General features: G+C 38.5%; 1 protein-coding gene across 5 annotated transcripts in view; it reads right to left on the minus strand.

Moving 5' to 3' along the window:
* Nucleotides 1-21,908, minus strand: part of LOC130932083 (microtubule-associated serine/threonine-protein kinase 1-like) — a 61,067-nt gene that overhangs the window by 9,038 nt on the left and 30,121 nt on the right. For 3 of the 5 annotated variants that reach the window (XM_057861472.1, XM_057861470.1, XM_057861469.1), the window contains exons 4-21: nt 21,797-21,872; nt 20,301-20,373; nt 18,028-18,188; nt 17,789-17,864; nt 14,959-15,168; nt 13,089-13,190; nt 10,847-10,979; nt 10,279-10,346; nt 7,813-7,889; nt 7,489-7,697; nt 6,734-6,872; nt 6,488-6,620; nt 5,783-5,948; nt 5,550-5,651; nt 3,724-3,846; nt 3,518-3,627; nt 3,258-3,418; nt 1,736-1,995 (exon numbers count right to left, since the gene is read on the minus strand). In XM_057861472.1, coding sequence (XP_057717455.1) covers nt 1,736-1,995; nt 3,258-3,418; nt 3,518-3,627; nt 3,724-3,846; nt 5,550-5,651; nt 5,783-5,948; nt 6,488-6,620; nt 6,734-6,872; nt 7,489-7,697; nt 7,813-7,889; nt 10,279-10,346; nt 10,847-10,979; nt 13,089-13,190; nt 14,959-15,168; nt 17,789-17,864; nt 18,028-18,188; nt 20,301-20,373; nt 21,797-21,872 — 2,379 coding nt within the window. Of the gene's footprint in view, nt 1-1,735; nt 1,996-3,257; nt 3,419-3,517; nt 3,628-3,723; nt 3,847-5,549; nt 5,652-5,782; nt 5,949-6,487; nt 6,621-6,733; nt 6,873-7,488; nt 7,698-7,812; nt 7,890-10,278; nt 10,347-10,846; nt 10,980-13,088; nt 13,191-14,958; nt 15,169-17,788; nt 17,865-18,027; nt 18,189-20,300; nt 20,374-20,497; nt 21,320-21,796; nt 21,873-21,908 lie in introns of those variants that run through there. The other 2 variants (XM_057861473.1, XM_057861474.1) reach the window with 2 other exon arrangements.

Raw genomic sequence — 21,908 nt, forward strand, 5'->3', positions numbered from 1 at the left:
ATAAATCCACAAGATGGCATTAACATTATTAACATTCTTTCTGTTAAAGGGATCCACGGATAGAAAGACTTGTAGTTCTTAAAAGATAAATTTCATATCAATGGCGAGTTTTAAATTAATTAGAGAGGTAAGGCAAAGTCTGAGTAAGTTTTATGTGTATTTTGCACAGCTATTTTGATTGGGAATGCCAGTTCTCTTTGCATTGAGCGCTTTTTTTTGTGAACATTTTTTTTTGAGAGATAGGAATATTTTTTTGTTATGCTTTCACTAAATGATACTGGAGTGACTTAACTATTCCGCCCAAACGCATGATGGGAAGTTGGGAAACCATGACTGTCAGTGGTGGCTGCAAATGATGTACAGTATGTTCTGCGTTGGATTCAAATAAGCGTGTTAAGAAAAAGATAGTCTCCTGACATTCTTCCCCACATTGTACACCACAATGTTTATATATGTTGTGAAAGAGTTGCCAAAGCTTAAGCCAATAAAAGGCGCGGTCCAATAAACACCTGTGTCCACTCGCATTTCTCTGCCTTTTTGCTCTCAATGTGCTAAAACGCCATTGTAAACTGTTTGAGGCAACGCATGAATGGGTCACTCCGTGCATGCGTTAATTGTGTCAAATATTTTAACGTGATTAATTTAAAAAAATTAATTACCACCAGTTAACGCGATAAATTTGACAGCACTAGTTAATACAGATCATTACCTAAATATTGTGGCATATCTAAAATAAAAGGATGCTAATTACTATTTTTGAATGAATTATTATAGAGAATGTGATTAATTGCAATTAATCTCACACGATTAATACTCACTTCAGGACCAACATTTTTTTGTATTTTATTTTTAACTGCTTTATTTGAGATTAAATTTGGTCATTGGGGGAGGTGGTATAAAAAAGAAAAAAAAAAAAGCATTTTCGAAGGCACATCAGACTTATATTTCCCTGGCACAGCCAGACTATTCTCCCTGTATTTTTCAAACACTGTGAGAAAAAGTCTGGGACCCAGCCCATTAACGGCCTCTCGAGCAAGGTACAAAATCAATCGTCCAATCAGATTCGTTTATTTGCGTGACGTGTTCTTAACGAGTAACGTCACTCTTGCGCGCCGAAAGTCGTCTCTACAACAACACAGATGGCGAACGGGAGAGCCGAGAATATGTTCCAATCCGCGGTAAAACCAGTTTTAAATGATCAAAAACACATCGAAACAAGTCATTGACAACAGTCAACATGGCTCGCGCTAGCCATGTTGAATAAACTTCTCCATTCTCCGCTCACGCTAATTACTTGTCGCTTTAACAACGTCACGTCTGCCCGTTGCTGATTGGTCCACTCCGCCGTCTGTTTGCTGTGGCTTGCGCCGCCCTCAGAATTTGATCCGCCGGACGGTCGCCAGACTCAATCGATGGAATAGCGGTGAGTCTGGTATACCAGGCAAGACTTATATGGCATTTTTAGAAATATTTTCAAGAATTATTTTTAAAAAATTTTTCATATAAGCCCCGCAAGATGTATTTTAGTGCAGACCAAAGAAAACGAACTATGGCCTTTCCTCGTGTAAACACACTCTAAGATTGGGTCTCAGGACAAGTAAATTGAACCCCGAAAACTGTATGTGGATTGTTCAAAAATTAATCGGTTCTATGTAAAATCTCCTCAAATTCTGAAATGGCCTACTGTGCATACACATTTAGAGTCATACATTTCATTGGGATGTACTCTTCTTACCTCCAGCTGTGAACCCATTGCTTTCTTTAAGGTATGTCCTCAGGTCGCCTTGAGAGGAGATGGCACCGATGGCCCCTTCCAGAGACGTTCCCCTGACCTTCACTTGTGGCTGGCCCCTGGATAGTGACTGTTCAGAATCGACTTCTAGAGGTGAGGCCAAGCGATGTGTGTCCATGAGGGCGGAGAACCGCCTTCGGGCCCCAGATGGAGGACTGTAGTCACTCTCAGTGAATGAAGACTCAGAGCAGGACAAACGCTTCCTAAAAGAAACCCCACAAAAAGTATGCTTTGTACCAGGGGTCGCGTTAACCGAATATTTTCCGTCTCTGACCGGTTTTTTAAAACGGTGACGGAAAAAACTGAAGTCTATCTGTCATTTTGACAGGTTGCAATTCACACCCCAGACCACAGGGTGGCGAGTGAGCATATTAATTAGCTATTGTCTCTCCTGATGCATGACGTCGTTGGCCTTACTCAGAAAAATGTCAAGGCAACTGAGTGTCCGAAGTTTCTTCGAAAAGCCCCAAAACGACGATGGTGTTGATAAAAGAGGTGAAAAAAGAGGGACTGGTGGAGTGGAGGATGAAGGATGACAACGAATCAAGTGAATCGCCGGTTCACTCCTCACTGCGGCGAGCAGTTGAAAACACCGCCAATTGCTAAGAAGGGCAGAACTGGTAACACGGTGAAAGCGGCATAAAGCCAAAAAAGCGGACCAGACTAGCCAGAGCCTGAAATTATTTGAAGGAAAATATGGAGGGTGCCACCACTGTGTGTACTCATTTTGCTACGCTGAGCTCGCATACCACGGTAGCACGTCGGCTATGAACGAACACTTGACGCGCCGTCACCCAGGTGTATTTCGGAAGACAACAGGAAACAACAAGCTAGCAGATTGTAAGTCCATACAACTTTTCTAATGATTTTTTTTTAAAAATTGAAGTTGCCTTTATGTGCGTCGTATCAACGTGCATTTTTATTTAGTAATGATAATACATTAAACTATAAATATATATATATATATATATATATATATATATATATATATATATATATAATATTATATTATATTATATATGTATATAATGGAATTATATAATATTTTATTATTATTAAATGTATTAGGATCATGGTAGGTCCCACTTGGGCGAAAAAAAAAATATATATCCTGTATATACATAATATAATAAAAATATATATGGAAACACAGCACTGGCCTGCTTACTGTAATCCATGACTGCACTAATGTTAGTTACTTTATATTATGCATCAAGATATATTCATTTTAAAAATTTAAGTGACTGGTAAAAATAGATTATGACCAGATTTTTATGACCCTGTCAGTCAAAATGACAGACAACGAAAAAGTCTAGCGCAACCTCTGCTTTGTACATACATTTTTCATCCCCCCTCCCCCATTCAAGTCATGACGAACTCTAGTAATTTTCATTTCAAATGCATCATAAAAGAAATATCGCACTCAATTCTGTTTTTTCTTTCCTTTTCTTTATTTGGCACTCACATCTCAGGGGATCCGGTCCTCCAGTTCTTGTCCCTGAGCGTAAAACTACCCAGGCTTTCTCTCTTGGCCATTCGGTCCTCTCTTGGAACTTTGTGCTCCCGTAAAGTTACACTTGGTGGTTTATGCTCCAGCTGTGATAGATGCTCCATACTGCTGTACACCTGCATTTCAGGGCAATGTATAGCTAGAAGTGAATTTATTGGTAGCTAAAAGAAATGTGTTGAACAATGGTTGATTTTTCAAAGTCAATGGCACTTCACCTTGCTAAAGCGGGGCGAACATGAAGAAAAGCGATGCAACTCCACGGGCTCATCATCATTGGTATCGTCTTCCTCATATGAGTGCACATGATGGTAGCGCTCAGATCGTGCTAATGAAGGGAGACAACAGGGAAGAAAGCAAACCTATCAATTTTGCTAGTGTACTGAATCGGAGTCATACCCTCAATTCACAGCAGGAGACTTACTGTCAAAATAACTAGTGTCCTCCTCTGACTCCAGGTGAGGGATGAACTCAGCCTTTTGTCTCAGCAAGCTGTTCCAGTTCACCTCTGTGAAAAAGGAGTGCTGCTTCACTTCAAAAGCACCCCCTGCAGGGCAAAGATTAGGGTGGGAGGCAGTGGGTGTACATCGAGAGAAGAGGGATTGAAGGATAGTGAATTACTTCAGTCGGACAGGAAGAAAACATACGCACCAGTTAAGGTCAGCTACCTATGGACAACAACTATTCAAATTCTAGTATATAAGACAGGATTTATACTAAAGACACACGCTAAGAGAAGAGACTAAAGCCATTTTCACAAGCATATCCCGGTAAATTACGTGTAAGGTGACCCGGGATTAACTTGCGTCATTGCTTTCACGCACGTAGTGATATCCCGGGAATGACCCGGGTTGGACACTTTCACAGACTTGTCCCGTGTTGCCCACTGGCGCAACCCGAACATTACATCATTTTTGGTCAGCATCGGCTGTCACAATGTTGATCAAATCGTGTTTTGTTACAGAGCCGGTTGTGGGAATGTTCCCGACGTCGTATATGCAGCGAATTCAAGCTCATCAAGACCATATTTATGCCCAGGCGATCCAAGAGAAGGGTGCCGAGATATTAACTTGCTGGGGGCCATTGGACACTTTGTACTCTCGAATTTCATGCATTTGCTAGCTTGTTCGTCTGCCGCCCTTGTTTTGATATCCACTACGTTGTGCTGGTATTTGAGTGTGTTTGTTTTGTTGTCTTATCGGCTCTCTGCCTACCCCTTAGGTTAATATTTTTGATCCCTGTCGACCTACTGTCACGGACCCATTGTGTTATTGCCCCTTTTCTGCGATCGCGTGTGTTTTTCCTTGTATTTATTAAACCCTTGAACACATCCCTTCCGCTGTTTTCTGCTTTGTTTCCGCAATTGCTGACCCTAACATCGGCAAAAAAACACACATTTCCAAAGATGGACGACGGACTACGGTTCAGTAGCAATTTAATTTCGTTATGTTTTCAGTTAAATTAAGCTATTTCCAACTTGCTATGTTGATCATTGCAATGTTTGTTTACTGCTTTTCATTTTACTGTGAAGAAAGAGGTAGTGACGATCGGCACACCATGATGTTTACGTCGTCAGCCATCGTGCTGTGACCCGGGAATTTAACGCTTTTTTTCACATACACTTCGCCCCGGGAAAGTCCCGGAAATCATACTAAGACGCGACCCGTTAAATATCCGCGTAATCTCCGTGTCAGTCGACCCGGGAAATTGCTTTCAAATACAAGGCCTGCCCGTTTAAATCCTACAGATGTATGTGAAAGGGGCTCAACACTCTAAACAGCCAATTTTAAAGTATCACCATATTTGGTCGGGTGGGCAGTCCCTTTAATTGTACAAGTAGTGACCTCATTATCCCAAAATGTAATCACCTCTTTGTTTCATATTACATATCCTGCAAGCTGGATAGTAATCCATTTATTTTTTTCTTGAGTTATCTTGAACACAACACTGCTACTGGTAAAGGTAATGATTCATAACTTTTTCAGCCCCATTGATGATGATTGTTTCCAATCATTTGTCCCTTCATCATTCTGCTGTGAATTTTTAATTAGTTTGTCACTGGTAGATGTCCTTTCCATTTGAAGTGGGAGGGTTGGCAGCGAATGAACGTTCATCCAGAGCTCTTCCAGTTCAAATGGATACAACATCAATCACTGTCAATGGCAGACAATGAGTTAATACAAATTACTTTTTTCTTTTGATGTGGTGTAAAAGGTTTCAGGAAAGTGAAACGGTGTCTAACTTTCTGACCTGTTCCTAGTCGAACAAGTGGATTTGTTTGTAAAAGAGACGAGATGAGATGTTGGGCATCGACAGGGAGCGCCTCATCACCTTCAGGCCATACAATGTCATCTGTTGGGGATACGAAGAATCACATGAAATTTAGAAAGAGGTCAAGCAACAGGAGTGAAAATTGAAAATGTATAATGTATAATGTGTAACTATACTTACATACATTTGAAAATCCTTCTTTCACGTCTCACCTGATATGACCTGTCCAAACAGCTCCTCCGGAGTGTCTCCAAAGAAAGGCACACAGCCCACCAAGAACTCATACAAGATGATACCCATAGCCCACCAGTCCACTGGCTTTCCGTAACCTTGACGAAGAATTACCTCAGGAGCAATATACTCTGGAGTTCCACACACCTATAGCAAAAAAAATGTTTAACACTTTAATTTCACGAAACCTGCCACTGAAAGAGTATCAAAAAAGACTTGGATGGATGTATAATATGTACCGTTATTTTCAAGCCACTACTTTTTCCCTTCATTTTAATACCTGTGGCTTTCAGTCCAGTGTGGCTTATTTGTTAATTTATTTAGGTTAATAGATAACACTTTATTTGACAGTGGCCTCAAAATACAGTGAGGACAGCTGCGGCTTATAGTCCGGTGCGGCTTATCTATGAACAAATGCCGTTTTCGTGCCAAATTTGGTGGGTGGCGGCTTATAGTCAGGTCTGCCTTATAGTGCGAAAATTACGGTACATTAACGCATTGGCTGCCATTGACAGCGATAGATAGGCAAGGAGGGATGGCAGCGATTAAAGGAATGTTGTTTTGGTGCAACCCTCTTAGTTCATACGGGTTGTCTACTAGTGATAAACCTATTTAAGCAGAATATGCCTGTGTGAGATTTTTTGGGGCTATTTTTGCATGTGTAAGATCTGTGAGTGCTCCCCTACCTGTTTATCCAAGAACTCACGAGTGTCCTTCTCAATGTGTCCTTCATACAGGTTAGTAGTCAGACTCATCAAGCCCATTTTAGAAAGGCCGAAGTCGGTAAGCTTGATGTGGCCCATTGATGTTATTAGAAGGCTATACAGAAAAATCATGTTTAGACACAGAGATTTCCTTTCATTGACATGAATGTCCACTTTTTAAAAACAATTCCTCTACAATTCTACATTTGTTTTAGGAAAATGTCATACTTATCAGGCTTGAGGTCGCGGTGGACAATGCCATAGTTGTGTAAGTACTCAAGAGCAAGGACGGTTTCAGCAAAGTACATCCTAGCCATTTCCACTGGCAAAGCCCCAATGTTTTTCAGCAGAGTAGCACAGTCTCCCCCTGACAAAGGGTTAAGTTTGTCACTAATCGCAGCATTAAAATGTCAAATTCTACGATACAGCCAAATTAAAAACAGCCCAAATAATGTACAATGTATACAATAACTAACTTTTCCCTAGTATTAAAAAGCTGTTCGAAATCACAAAGAGTTGCTGTTGTAAGGGGCACAAGTAATTAAAAAAAATCCTGGATAAGAACTAATATAAGGCAAATGTGTGTTTCTGTTAAATGTGTTAATTAATGGAACAATTATGAAACAGAATTCAAAAATTGTGACTCACTCGCGGTGTTCAAAAAATGTTTAAAATACAGTGTTATACAAAAGCACACAAATCAGGTATAATCATGATTATTATAAACATTATACCTGTATGTATATGTGTGTGTACATTCCATATCATTTGTGTCAAATTGTACTGTTGTTGAATCTATTAAACAATTGTAGTTTATTAATAGGATTAGTTGCACATGTGTGCATGTAGGGGCTTTTTATTTTCTTATGTATACTATTTATATGTGATAAAGGTTTGTATGTTACACTAATGCTTAAAATTATCGTGCATACATTAGGAGAAGCATATTTAGTTTTGTTATTTTTCATCTAACACTTTCTCACCTTCGACATATTCCATGACCATACACAGGTGCCGACGGGTCTCAAAGGAACAAAACATTGACACCACAAAGGGGTTCTCAGCAAATGTGAGGATGTCTCTCTCGACAAAGGCCTGTTGGATTTGGTTCCTTAAGATCAGGTTTTGCTTGTTAATTTTCTTCATGGCAAAACGCTGTCGTGTCTCCAGGTGTCGTACCAAATACACAGCACTATTAAAAAAAAAAAAAAAAAAAAAAACCCAGCTTTTCTTATGTAGTATCATTTGACTTGCCTATTGTAGTTATCATCATTAGTCATCATTAGCAAACTGGCTGCGCTACTTACCCATATGCTCCATGGCTAATGAGTTTGATGGTCTGGAAGTCTGCTTCACCTGGTGGTTTCATTGCTCTAATTTTACCCTTTGGATAACAGAACATTGGTTTAATATGTCAGCAGCAACCTAACGATTCAGACATACATGATTTTTCGTAATTATGAAACTGTTTAAGAATAAAGAAAATCAAGAGCAAATATGTAAATATATATGTATGAAGAGCTGGGCAAAATAACCTAAAACTAACGTGAATGTTCATTCGCCCCTCCCAGTCAAGATGAATTTGATATCTAGCCCCGTCAGTAGCACTGAAACATAAAAATTTGTACATTCATAATTAAATGTTACTGTATACATACGGACATCACTTTCTGAGTCATGTCGGCCACACTTGTATATAGACATGTGCCGATTACCGGTTTCAAGGTATACCGTGGTATGAAAACGTTAAGGTTTCAAAACTGCAAAAATTTTCTGCCATACCGTCCCTAAGGTATTAGCTATTTTTTATGTCCCAAAAATGCATGGAGAAATCCCTCGCTTGCAGCTGTAAAGCTCAACCCTCCCCCACCGGTTGCTGCTCAGTGTCAGAGTCAGCTGTGTTACACGATGGCTGGAGGAGGTGAAAGTCCTGAACTTTTTCCCATATTGATGAAAACGAAATTGCTGGTATGGGAATACTTCGGCTATCGAAAAGTTACAGACGGCCACGGCTTAGAGGAAGCGGGCCAACCGACATGAGGCAACACCTCCAATATGATTTCGCATTTGTACAAAATTAAAACACTGCCATGAACATTTCCCACCAGCTACGAGAGTTAACTCCAGTGGTTTAGTGTGTCTAGCGCTGGTAAAACGTGTTTTTTTTCCCTGGGAACTGTCTGTGTTGAGAAAGACAGTGTGTGTATAATGTAAACATGATACAAGTCATACACATGTGCGTTTTATAGAAAAAAAATCAATTATTTTTGTTCTGATGGTAATAATGTTGAGCTGTGGCTCTGGGTTTAGGCTCACTTAAAAGACTGCATTTATTTTAATTTTATCTAGAGTATTATTACTTTTTTTAAAAAATTTTAACCTAACATTATACCTTTGTTCCAATTTGCTAATATGTTTGAAAAATAAAAATCATGTTCAATGGAAAAAATATATATATATACAGGGTGACCCAAAAAAATAGTTTACACTGCCATAATACAACTTAAATGCCATGTTTATTCATCTTAGAATTAAAATTTAATCACAAATTATACATTATTGTAAAGAACATGTACAGTACACTCTATTTTTCAATGTGTCCTCCCTTAAGTGTCACAACAGCCTCCAGGCGCCTGCGGAAACGCTTGACAGGTCTTCTTTATGTAGGATGCTGTCATCTTTTCCCAAGATCTAACAATGAACCTCTCCAAGGCTGCCACAGATGTTTGTGGCTTCTTACAGGCACTGTCCTCCACAGTTGCCCATATGCTATAATCCAGGGGATTGAGATCTGGACTCTGGGGTGGCCACATATCACCTTGTCAATCAACTTTTTGATCCGCACAGATTGGGTTTTCCAGACCCAGGTTTTCGTGAGGCTGTTCCAGTATCTTTCAGCTTCTTTTTAACTTTGTAGACTTCACATCTGGATATTCTCAGATTTGCTGCAATCTCAGTAGGTGTCAGACCGGCACGCAGCAATTCAGGTACAGCTAAAGTTTTCTTCATTTTCAGCCGAAGCAAAGGAATTGTAGAGATGAGAGATTACCAGCTGCATTGAGTGACCTAAATGAATCACTTAAGCATGACAACCTATTTAGATATGTTTCAATGGCTTTTAAACAAGCAGTCAACTGAGTGTAAACTTTTTTTTGGGTCACCCTGTATATATATATTTTAAACCCAGATATCTCAAACTGACACATTTTAGAGCTGAAATTGCAATACCTTGATACTGTGAAAACGTGATATTTTGGCTTAAGGTTATCATACAGTCAGAATATCATACTGACACATGCCTACTTGTTTAGCAAATGTTAATAATAATAAAATGTGTCTCCATGTATGTGGGTGCCTGCTCTTTATAGGGTTATTATTATTATTATTATTTACATTTTTACCAAATAGTCACTTATAGTCACTATATAAAAAAATTGAACAAAAATAACGTGTAAAATCTCTGTTTCAAATATCTTTTCGCTTCACATATTTGCACTGTCAGTCCTCAAATACAAAGTACTGAATAACTCTTTTCCCTTTTGTTTTCCCTTTTTCCCTTTTGGCAAAAAACAACATAAAATGAATTATTGCTTTTTTCTAATCATCCGATAAGAAAAGTAAATTTAACTTACAATATTGATTAAAGTTAAAATTATGGCAAACAACATTGAGTGAGGATGACTGAGAGTTAAGTTTATAAATAGTATCTTTCACATAAAATATGCAGGAAGCGTCATCATTTGATGTTACAAAAATAAAAGTAAATCGCTCACCTCGGTCGAATCATCTGTTTCAGGTGTCAGGGGTCCTTCGCTGTCATAACTATCAAGGTTGACCATCTCTGATAATGAACATATATCAAACCAAAATCAGTTGTATGTTACATAAGTACAGCCTGTTGGTTTGTAGTTTCACAAAAGTATTGTGCCACACAGAGATATGTGTCAAAGATATGCTGATTCTGTTAGCTACAAGTAGTTAAATGCTTTGTTAATGTTCATGTACGCTGTTAAATTTCCTACCACACTACTTGAACATAAATGTCCCAGTTTTCACATTTTAACCTCTGTTACCGACCATAAAGTAACGTTTGTTTTTCAGGGGTATGCCTCAAGCCTTCTTTTGAAGCGAATTTTCTAGAACGAAAACTTTGGGATTTAGTTATCCAACATCACGCCCTTATAAATGTTCTGCTAGATGAGTGGGACATATAAATCCACGAACAAAGCGAGAAAAACTCCTTGTTCATGGTAATTTATTTAGACAGGGATGCCAAAAACTATGTTATGTATACTGTAGGTGGCCTAATACTTTTGTCTTTCTGTAGTCTTGCCCCCTCACCTTCAATTGGATCTCTGGTGAGTCCTAACTGGCTGACGATATAACGAGGGATGTCAGTTTTCATCAGGTGACCCTCCTTCGCAACATCCTCCGCTGCCTCCAGCAGGTGGTAGAACTCCTCAGGGTTGAATTCCTAGACAATGCAATGTAATACCTTGAATGATCTTTGCAATAAAATCACATTAATTGATTAATGGCTGGGAGACAACCCCAATACGGTATTCATTAAACTATCTGGCTGCCATTGATGGTGTTAGAGGTACAAATCTGGGAAGGTCGAATGAACATTTGATCATTAAATATGTTTGTCTCAGCACCTATGTGTGCTGTCAGCTCCCAGATGTAAAGTAATAACTTCACAAAGAAAATGAAATTGAATATTCAATATCTGCTTGCTAGGTTTCCTTTTTGGCAAACGACAACAACAATTTCAAATTAATTGTATTTTGAATTATCTGCAATAAAAATAACAAAAACATTGATTTATCGCCCAGGCCTAATTAGCGGTCTAAGAAATTCACGATTTGCATATTTAAATACTTTGAACAAATGTCTTTCCCCAATTGAATGTCAATCCACAACATATGCCATGTGCAGTCTTTTGTAATTCAAAAGCAGAGACATTGAGCAATAGTGAGGGTTAGAGTGATGCCACTTCTCTGAATCTATCACCTGCCAATCAAAATCTGTGTCATTATGTGACTCATCTAGGTGATAGACGTCTCGATGGAATCCCCAAGCTCACACCAAAACGCGTCTTCCAACTCTAAATGCATGGCATCATGGTCACGCTCTGTCTGACTCAGACAGGAAGGCATTGAGCGTTAGTCACACTATGCCAAGGGAAATTTTAATCTAAATGCAAATACCATCCAGACAGACAGATGGTTGTTTTTTTCGACACATCAGTTTAGATTTCCTGGCCTCAGTGCTAGGAGCATACGTCAATTTTCTTAATGCATATTATGGGTGGATAAATGAGTGAGTGCCGGTGTTTATTTAAAGAGCCAGACTTTAAGATTAGAATTGAAGCAGAAGACTTTCATACGAATACAGCAATTCTCAAAACACTATTGACGTCCCAATTTTATGTATTGAAACGGCATCTCGTCAGGTTTCATATTGATATGGTCGTGCCTGTTAATTTAACTGTGGCTAGTTAAAAACAAAGCATTGATGCATTTTTTTTAAAAGTACTTACTTTCTTTTCCAAACAGTTTCTATCAATCTAAATATAGAATAAGTATGGGCTGGTTGAAATATCCTAAAAATCTCTGATTTTATCAACTAAAAATTAGATTTACGATCCCTACTTTTTTTTGTCCTTCCTACTTTTTTAAGGAGAAAAAAAGGACAAAAGACAGAAAAAGCACAAAAAAACTTTAGCCCTTTTTAGGACATTCAATGATTTCATTGGCTGACATTGATAGCGCTAGACGCCTAATCCAGTTGGATTGGGAAGGTTGGCAGAGAATGTTGACTTATTTTCATTTCCTTAATTTTTTTCTTATTTGTTAGCAGAAGCTTTTTAAAATGTAATTGAGCAAATTAATTCCAACAAAATATCCTTTGTAAAATTCAAATGACTGGTTTAAAAAAAAAACCGTAATTTTTGGACTATAAGCTCCTACTTTTTTCCTTCATTTTAAATCCTGTGGTTTATAGTCCAGTGTGGCTCATTTGTTGATTTATTTGGGTTAATAAGAACCACTTTATTTGACAGCGGTGTCATAAGATTGTCCGTGACCGTGATAATTATGACATGACACTATCATGGCCATTTCTGAATGCTTATGACAGATGTCATTAAGTGTCATCCGGAAAATTATGTCACTAATTCCAATTTTGTCCACCTTGGGTCTTTTACATCCATTCATAAGTGAGATAATTTGCGGAATAACACTAAATGACATCTGGTATAAGCATTCGGTAATGCTCATGACAGTGTCATGTCATAATTATAATTGTCGTGACAGTCGTACGGCACCACTGTCAAATAAAGTGTTACCAAATACCATAACTAGCAATTAATGAAACAACTGGAACAGTAACTGAAGAAATAATTAGCACAGGAAATGAATTTTGATTGCTATTTACAGTACATCTGAAGCGCTGCAATGCATGCTAGGCCACATGGTGGACAAAAACAGTGTTGACAGCAAGTGGAAGCAGGAGGTTGATTGTCGGTAGTTACTATATATGTAATTTGTTACTTTCAATCCGTGAATGGGAGTCATATTACCAGACACTCCAAGAGCCTAGCAGGCCGGGAAATGATGATGAGAAGCTTTTTCACCAACTCTGTGACAAAAGCCACCTCGGAGCTCTCAGAACGTTCAAAGGCCTGCCAGTTCAAACAGAGACAAAAACACAGACAGACAAACAGAATCAGTTAGGTTGTATGAGTTACTTGTGCCAACTTGTTCTGCTTTATAGAAACTCCAATCAACTGTTTTGTGTAAATGTTTTAGGCACTGCTAATGCAGTTTGTTTTAGCAATGCTATACTTATGTTTTGCCTGCTCACTGCTGCATACCTCTCTTACCGTTACTTTTTGTACTGTTGTACAATGTTGAAACAACCGCCAACTTGCACAATATGAATAAACAAAACCAAAATAGTCATTGGCTACCACTGATGGCGATAGACATTTAATCCATTTGAATTGGGAGGGTTGTCAGCGAATGAACATTTATTGAAGAGTTAAAGAAGACAATAAGAACAAGATACATAAGAAACATAAGAAAGTTAAACATAAGAAAGTTTAAAATATACATACAGTATATGTAGAACAAAAGTAATGTAAATAAAGTGCATAACTTCATTCCTGAATAAAATACAGTGGTATCTCTAGATCAGGGGTCGGGAACCTATGGCTCGCGAGCCAGATGTGGCTCTTTTGATGGCTGCATCTGGCTCGCAGACAAATCTTTGATTATTTTAAAAATATGTTTTGTTAGACTCCCTTGCCCATGCGCTAACCGGCGATGGCCACCAGCGACTAGAAAGCCGGTTCGCAGTAATTTTAGTGGGCAAGTGGCAAACATACATGTCGTTGTGTCCGTCCGTCCGTCCATCTGTCCGCCCGCCCGCCCGCTCATCATTAGATCCTGCTGTCACAATATTTCCCAACATGCCTCAGTAACACAATTCTGCTGTCCTTGTCGCAGCCCACTGTGAGTACCGACAGGTAAGTGGCGCATAGTATAGTACATACACAAGCTAACTGTACATGCATTGATTTGCGACCATTTTACGACAGTTTTGGCTTGTGATGTGTTACAAGGTTTATTAATAATTGATAATAATACTAGTACTAATAATAACGGCTGTATTTTGATTTTCGCTGCTATATAGGCTGTACACCAGACATGTCCAAAGTCCGGCCCGGGGGCCAAATGCGGCCCGTGGTCAAATTTCATTGGGACATGTGCGTTAATTGCGTCAAATATTTTAACGTGATTAATTAAAAAAATTAATTACCGCACGTTAACGCGATAATTTTGACAGCCCTAATATATATATATATGTTTTACCAAGAATATGTGTCTAGTTTCTAGTCACAAATTAAAAAAAAAAAAAATCACACTTAAAATAAGATAAACTCCTTTAAAAAGTTTTATTTCAATAAGATATAAAGGGCTTATTTTGAGACACTTTTACTTGTTCTTTAACATTTTTTAAAATTAGCTACAAGCAAAAAGTAACTTTTACCCACATTTTTAAACTTATTTTTCAAGTGGCATTTTTCTCAGTTTGAACAACTGGTTGCTAGATTTTTCATTCGAATTAATCAAGTTTTTCTTATTTTTAATCATTTGCAATGAAAAACTAAAATAATTCATATAAACGACAATTAAAGGAGCTTTAGACATAAAAATAAAAATAACAATATTGATATCTTAAATATATATGCAAATTATGCTTTTTTTTTTACATTTGAAAAGTTGCTCTTGCTGTAAGCATGAAACAATATTATGCAAGTATACTTGTTGTTACGCTACTACTTCTATAAAGAGTCTTTAAGTCTTGCATTTTTGTTGTAAATAATTAAATTAGTTGTTAATTGTGTTAGTCAGGCGCCTCCTATGTTGTTGTTTACTTCCACCTACGTCATGAAGGAGCTTCTCCAGGTTTTCCTGCAGCTCAAAGAAGTAGACAGATGTGATGAGTCCCTCGCAGGATTTCGTCAGGCAGTCCCTTGAGAGCTCGGCGATTTGGTGGTGGATGAAGCTGAGGACTCCGTCGGCCAGCGGGAGAACATTTTCAGGAGAGTAAGCGTGAATGAACTCTGCAAGCTTCCCTTCCATCTGTGCGGTGGCCTAGTGGAAAGAAAGGGCAAGGCTTGAAAGCGGTATTGGGGGAGGCCCATCTGGACTCATTCAGTACACAAACATACATGAATGAGCTCAAACTCAAAGGTAGAAAAGGGATTCCATTTTTATTCCATGCCAAATGCCATTCACTAGGATCAAAACATTAACTCATTGGCTGCCATTAACGGTGAAAAATGGCTCGGCAGCGAATGACGAATGCATCATTTGACAAATGGCGCTGACAATGACAGCTCATGTTTTTTTTATTTTTTATTTAGTAAACTAATTCAGATGTTTTGTATTTCTACGCTTCCCCTGTTACTGTCTTGCACCCAGACCTGTCACCATGCGTGGGCCTTGTTTCCAACCAATCAGCTCTTTCCTTTCACGTGTTTTGTTTGTAGCGGAGTCTTTGTCTGGCCCCTTTACTTTTCATGCTACTTGCATTTCTCTCTCTCTTTTTTTTTTTTAACTGAAGGCTACAGGTTTGTCAAGTCGCTACTCTGATTGTTGTTGTTCTTTGTGGCCCTACTCCTCTGTCATTCGTGAACGGATTGTCTTGAAAATTGGTAGCTACTGCATGTAGCAATGGCCAGTATCTATTGATCCTCGGAGCCTGATTTAAAAAACAAAACAAAAAAAAACAACACCTTTTGTATCAGGGCTAAGGGAGTGCCAAAAAATCGATTATTAGAAGCATCGTGATTCAACACGTGACGATTCATAAATGTTCCAAAATGATGATGTTCCCTAATAACTTTATGACAGCCGCTCATAGCAGAACAAAATTCAACACACGTCTGCCAGCCGGACACCTTTAACGGACACACGCACAACGTTATGATGGATGCTGCCGGTTACTGAGCGAGAGATTTACTCCTTTTCAAAAGACTGGAAAATGAATTTGTGTATGAGACAGGCAGAGTACTGGCGGTCAGGCTTCTGTGCGCAAGTTATTTTCTAGAGCGAGAGGGGGAGAGAGAAATGTCGTTGTCTTCTTGTCTTTTAATTGTCCAGCAGTAGTTTCAAGTCATGTCTATTGAAAAATGTCCTGAGTGTGTTGCTAGTTCCAGTGTGCTTCTATAAGATATACACGATGTACGATGTACCCTGTTGTACTGTTTAGCCTTTATTGTTTTGGTTTTTGAGATGTTAACAGTCCGTGCCGAACGCAAAGCTAATTAGCGAATTCGCTAACGTGTATTTACATGTCGATTTGTGCATTGTTTGCTGGTGTACAAATGTACTCCAGATGCAGAATGTTTAAACCAGGATTAAATACAGCGGTAACACTACAATAATGCGAAATAGTACAGAAATCTGTGAAAACAAAGTATATTAAAATAAGTCTTATTTCTAAAGACACTTTGTTTCCAGAAAATGTGGAATTCATTCCTCCAGTGTAAATTTAATTGTATTGTTGAAAGAAATAAGTACTGCCTTTGAAACAGCTAATGTTTTTGCACCTTCTTGTGAGAAAGAGTATCTCAAGGTAAGCTGTGTGTTGTATGGGAATGTTGAGAAAAAAGTACTGCCTTTAAAATGGTTAATGTTTTTGCACTTTCACTTATTAAAAAAAAGAAAAAGCTGTTTAAGGGCAGCTTTTTGTTGTATGGGCATGTTTCCATCATTCCTGTTGAATCATTAAGATATTAAATAAATAATGGACATGAATTTGTTTGGCTACTTTATTAATCAGCAATGTACAATGCATCGATAATCGTGATAATCATGATAACCGTGATCACTGTCAATACCGTGATCATCGTACATTAATCGAATCGTAATCGAATCGAATTGTGGGGTTCCTACAGTGCATCACAAAAGTGCGTACACCCCTCGCATTTCTGCAGATATTTAGGTATATCTTTTCATGGGACAACACTGACAAAATGACACTTTGACACAATGAAAAGTAGTCTGTGTGCAGCTTCTATAATAGAGTTAATTTATTTTCCCCATGAAATAACTCAAAATAAAGGCATTAAAATCTAAACCCCTGGCAACAAAAGTGAGTACATCCCTTAGAAACTACGTGCATCCCTAAATGTCCAAATTGAGTACTGCTTGTCATTTTGCCTCCAAAATGTCATGTGACTCGTTACAGGAGTGCTGTCAGCATTGCTGCAGAGATTGAAGAGGTGGGGGTTCAGCCTGTTAGTGCACAGACCATACGCCGCACTCTACATCAAATTGGTGTGCGTGGCTGTCACCCCAGGAGGAAGCCTCTTCTGAAGACGGTACACAAGAAAGCCGGCAAACAGTTTGCTGAAGACATGTCAACAAAGCACATGGATTACTGGAACCATGTCCAATGGTCTGATGAGACGGGCGGGCTTTGTCTTCAGAACAGGCTTCCTCCTAGGGTGACAGCCCTAATCAGGGCTGATTAATTAATTGCAGACTTATTGGTGCTTTTGTTGCCTGTAGGTTATGAGTTAGCCAGTAGAGGGCATGCACGCACAGTTCTCAGCCTGTAGTGTGCTGAGGCACACTCGCGCCTGTTTTAAATCCAACCTCTTAAGAGCTTTGGTCTATTTTACATTCCTGCATGTACTCCTTTCGGGCTTAATGCATTTTAGTCCACCTATGCCATCAAGCAAGAACTTTTCCATACGCATCTTACCTTTGGAAAGCGATCCTTGTACACATGGTTCATCATGAGTATCTCGTTATCATAGCATGAAGAGGAGCGTCCTGGGCTGAAAGAAGTAACACAAAAGTAACTTGTGGAATCAAATCTTTTTAATGAAACAAAGCACAAAAACAAGTGATGAGCTGTGTCAAAACATCTGCAAAATTATTGCACGTTGCAGTTGTAGTGCCATACAAATCTGCTCTCTGGTAAAATTTGGTGCTGCTGACCTGAGACTGCGGGAGCGTGGGCGAGCATGTGGAGAGGAGCGTCCACCATCATCATCAGTGATGCTTTCCGTGCTGCCAAAATGCTTGGACAAGAAATGAAGCTCATCCATGGTGGGCTGGAAGGGCAGCTGGTGCAGTCGCTCCTGCGAAGAGCTGGACGACTGGAGAATATCGAAATATGGGAGCAAGAGGAGGGGAGTTCCAAGGCAGAGGAGGAACAGGAAGCACATGGTAGTGGGGAAGGGAAGGTGAGGCAAATGTTGAATGTTGAAGAGGAAGGGAAACAAGAATTGGGTTGTTCAAGGGGGGAGAAAAAAAGTATAAGAGAGGATGTATGAAAACAAACAAAGCAAAATACTCTTTGAATACATGCACACATTTAAGAAAAACAATGACCCTTTGACCTGTTACACTTAACTGAATGACTTGCTGTGATTAACATATGTAGCATTCATTTGTTTTATAATTATGATTTATTATCATTTTTATTTTTATTATCATAAAAAATTTATTTATTATTATTATTATATTATTATTTTTTATACCTCTTATCCTGGTCAGAATGGTGGGTGTAATTATGTGTTTATATGTATTTAAAACACAAATTAAATGCAATAATAATAGCAAAATACTAGTCTGGAAGCATTATTATTAGGGCTGTCAAAATTATCGCGTTAACGGGCCGCAATTAATTTTTTAAATTAACCACGTAAAAATATTTGACGCATTTAACGCACATGCCAGGCTCCAACAGATTAAAATGACAGCACAGTGTAATGTCCACTTGTTAGTTGTGTTTTTTGGTGTTTTGTTGCCCTCTGCGAGGTACTAGTTTATTTATTGTTTGAAAATTTTTACAAATTTTATTAAAACGAAAACATTAAGAGGGGTTTTAATATAAAATTTCTATAACTTGTACTAACATTTACCTTTTAAGAACTGCAAGTCTTTCTATCCATGGATCGCTTTAACAGAATGTTAATAACGTTAATGCCATCTTGTTGATTTATTGTTATAATAAACAAATACAGTACTTATGTACTTAATTTTGAATGTATACATCCGTCTTGTGTCTTGTCTTATCTTTCCATTTCAACAATAATTTACAGAAAAATATGGCATATTTTATAGATGGTTTGAGTTGCGATTAATTACGATTAATGAATTTTTAAGCTGTAATTAACTCGATTAAAAATTTTAATCGTTTGACAGCCCTAATTATTATTTTATAAAATCACTTTATTTGAGTATTAAATGTGTGGGACTAATTAGGATTAATCACATACTGTATAATTATTATTTCAAAAAGTAGTAATAATAAATCATTGGGTACCACCATAGATGCTCAATCCATTTGAAGTGAGAGGGCTGGCCCAGAAGGAACGAAAATTCCTCGCTGCCAGGTCTTCCAGTTCAAACAGATTGGATGTCAACTAGTGACAAACTATCGATCACTTAATGGGAGACAATGAGTTAATGCAATTAATCGAATTAACTCGTTGCCACCACTGCTACCTGCTGTTCACAACGCCTTATGGTGTTTGTAATATTTTGGCTGTGTCATGTTGCTAGTTTGTTATATCTTGTCACACAGTTCTACGCAACTGTAAAACTACAATAATGTACATTGTTAAATGAATAGTTTCAGACAAAGTTACTATTGAACACGATTAATTACTTTTGTAAAGTGTAAGGAAATGACTAGGAAATGACTACTTGGCTAATGTATAAAGCAATCAGTCGGTAAGAGCATTTTTGCCCTAGTTAAAATCCTGTGGAACAAATTTGGTTCCACCTAAGAAAGCTTGTGCCCTCTGTGCCACCCTTATCACGTCCTACTTGTTTCACCAGTGTGCTGTTAATAACTCAACCCTCTCCTCCTCCCTTTTCATCCAATCACAGCCGGATGGCAAGCAGCTTCCTTAGTCTGTGACATGAATTTACACAATACACCATACTACAGCACAATGAGACTGTTACTGCTTTGCACAGTTCAAATGTTAGGTTATTGAAAAAAAAGGTTTAAAAAAATAAATAAGTTAAAAAAAAAAATTAAAAAAAAAAAATCAACCCTATAAAACCACTTATTGACAGGTTAACCCACGAGTCTTAACCATCATCTCAGTCTTCATTTTACCATCATGAACAGAATGAACAGGCAGACGGAAAATATGTGGACGTCTTTCAAGGTAATCATCTAGTTTTTTTTCCTCCTTTGCTGGGAATACAGGATAACTCGAGGATGACTGTTTTCAATCAGTTACTGTACATACCGTTGAACTGGGAGTGTTTGTGCCATAACCAGACGAAGGCAAAGACGCTAAAGACCAACGCCGTCCATCAGCTCTGTTAAAACCACAAATGCAGATCACCAAACATTAAAGTCTGTCAATGTACAGTACTGTATATACAGTCACGTTATTTGTTGTGACAACATTCATGTGGAATAAAATAATATAGTAAAATTTACCATAATTCATTTACCAGATAAATGGATCAAAGCCTCAAAGCTACTGATGCAACCGAGTCAACACAGCGTTACGTCTCACTGCGACGAATCATCAAACAGCCCCTGCTGCTATTCATGAGGCTGTCAAGAGCATCATCTACCCCCGAAACAGTCTTCAGAGTCTTTGCTATAATAAATCAGTGCATCTATAATTGGAGTTCACACGCAAAGCTTGGTTTTGTTGTCAATTCACAGTAGTAAAAAGGTAAGCGCCACAAATTATGTACTTCATATGAGTGACTCAATAAATGCTTCGGTTTTTCATAAAAATGTTGGGTGTCTGTGCAGATAGAACAGATTTTTCACACTAAAATAGGATCTAATCAACTCACTGGCTGCCGTTGACGGTGCTAGATGTCCAATCATTTTGAAGTGGGAGGGCTAGCAGCTCACTTCCTCTTGATTTTAGGTCATTTACAGGTCACTTCCTGTTAATTTTGGGGCAATTCTGGATCCCTTCCTGCTGATTTTGGGGCAAGTGGAGGAACTTTTTTTTTTGCCAAGTTATTGACATTTTTGTGGGTGTAGTACGTGCTGTTGGAAATAAATGGAGGCATTGGAAATGAATGGGGAAATTTTGTCAAATTTTGATGGAACTGCCCGAAAACAGCTGATAACGTTTGTGTGCCTTGATTTTGTGAACTTTTGTTTGAATTATGTGAATTGGAAAAAAACTGGAAATTGGAAATGTTATAAATTTTTGCCATCGGAAATGAATGGGGCTTTCTCTTTTTTCTTTTTTTTTTTGGAGAAGGTTTAGAAGTTGGAACGGTCTAATTCGATCAAAGTGGGTGGTCTATATGGCAAGCCAAAAAACAAACAAACAAAAAAACAACATTGCTTTGCTAAGCATCACCACAATTCACATGGTTGCACACTGTATTCATGCACATACCGTGAAATATTACAATTCTACTTTAAAAAAAATAATAATAACAAAACACCATACTTATACGAAACCACCTGGCCACACACACCAGCGCAGTGGGGAGTCAGCAAACACAGAGTAGCTGTGAATGTAATGGCCTGGCCCAATCACACATGAGTCAGCCTGTTAGGCTGCCAGAAGCTGTGAATGCAGCAAGAGAGGCTGCCTGCTTCCCAGCATGTGTAGGACTTCACACAACAACACCTCATGGATCATTTATCCGGTGCGTATTTATCGTCCTGCCTCTCCACTTGCTCTCGGTCCCTCCACGGATGATTGCACAAACAAGAAACAGTAAACATCGCACTTGGAAGTACTGTATGGAGAGTGACCTTCTGGAAGAGGCAAAGGAGAAGTGAGCAGGGTTGCTTGGAGAGAAGTTTCTCGGACTGTCCAGTGGGCTGCTTCCTGCAGGGACGACAAGGATTATCAAACACCTGTCAT

Source organism: Corythoichthys intestinalis, chromosome 16, assembly GCF_030265065.1.
Source record: "Corythoichthys intestinalis isolate RoL2023-P3 chromosome 16, ASM3026506v1, whole genome shotgun sequence".
NCBI lineage: Eukaryota > Metazoa > Chordata > Actinopteri > Syngnathiformes > Syngnathidae > Corythoichthys > Corythoichthys intestinalis.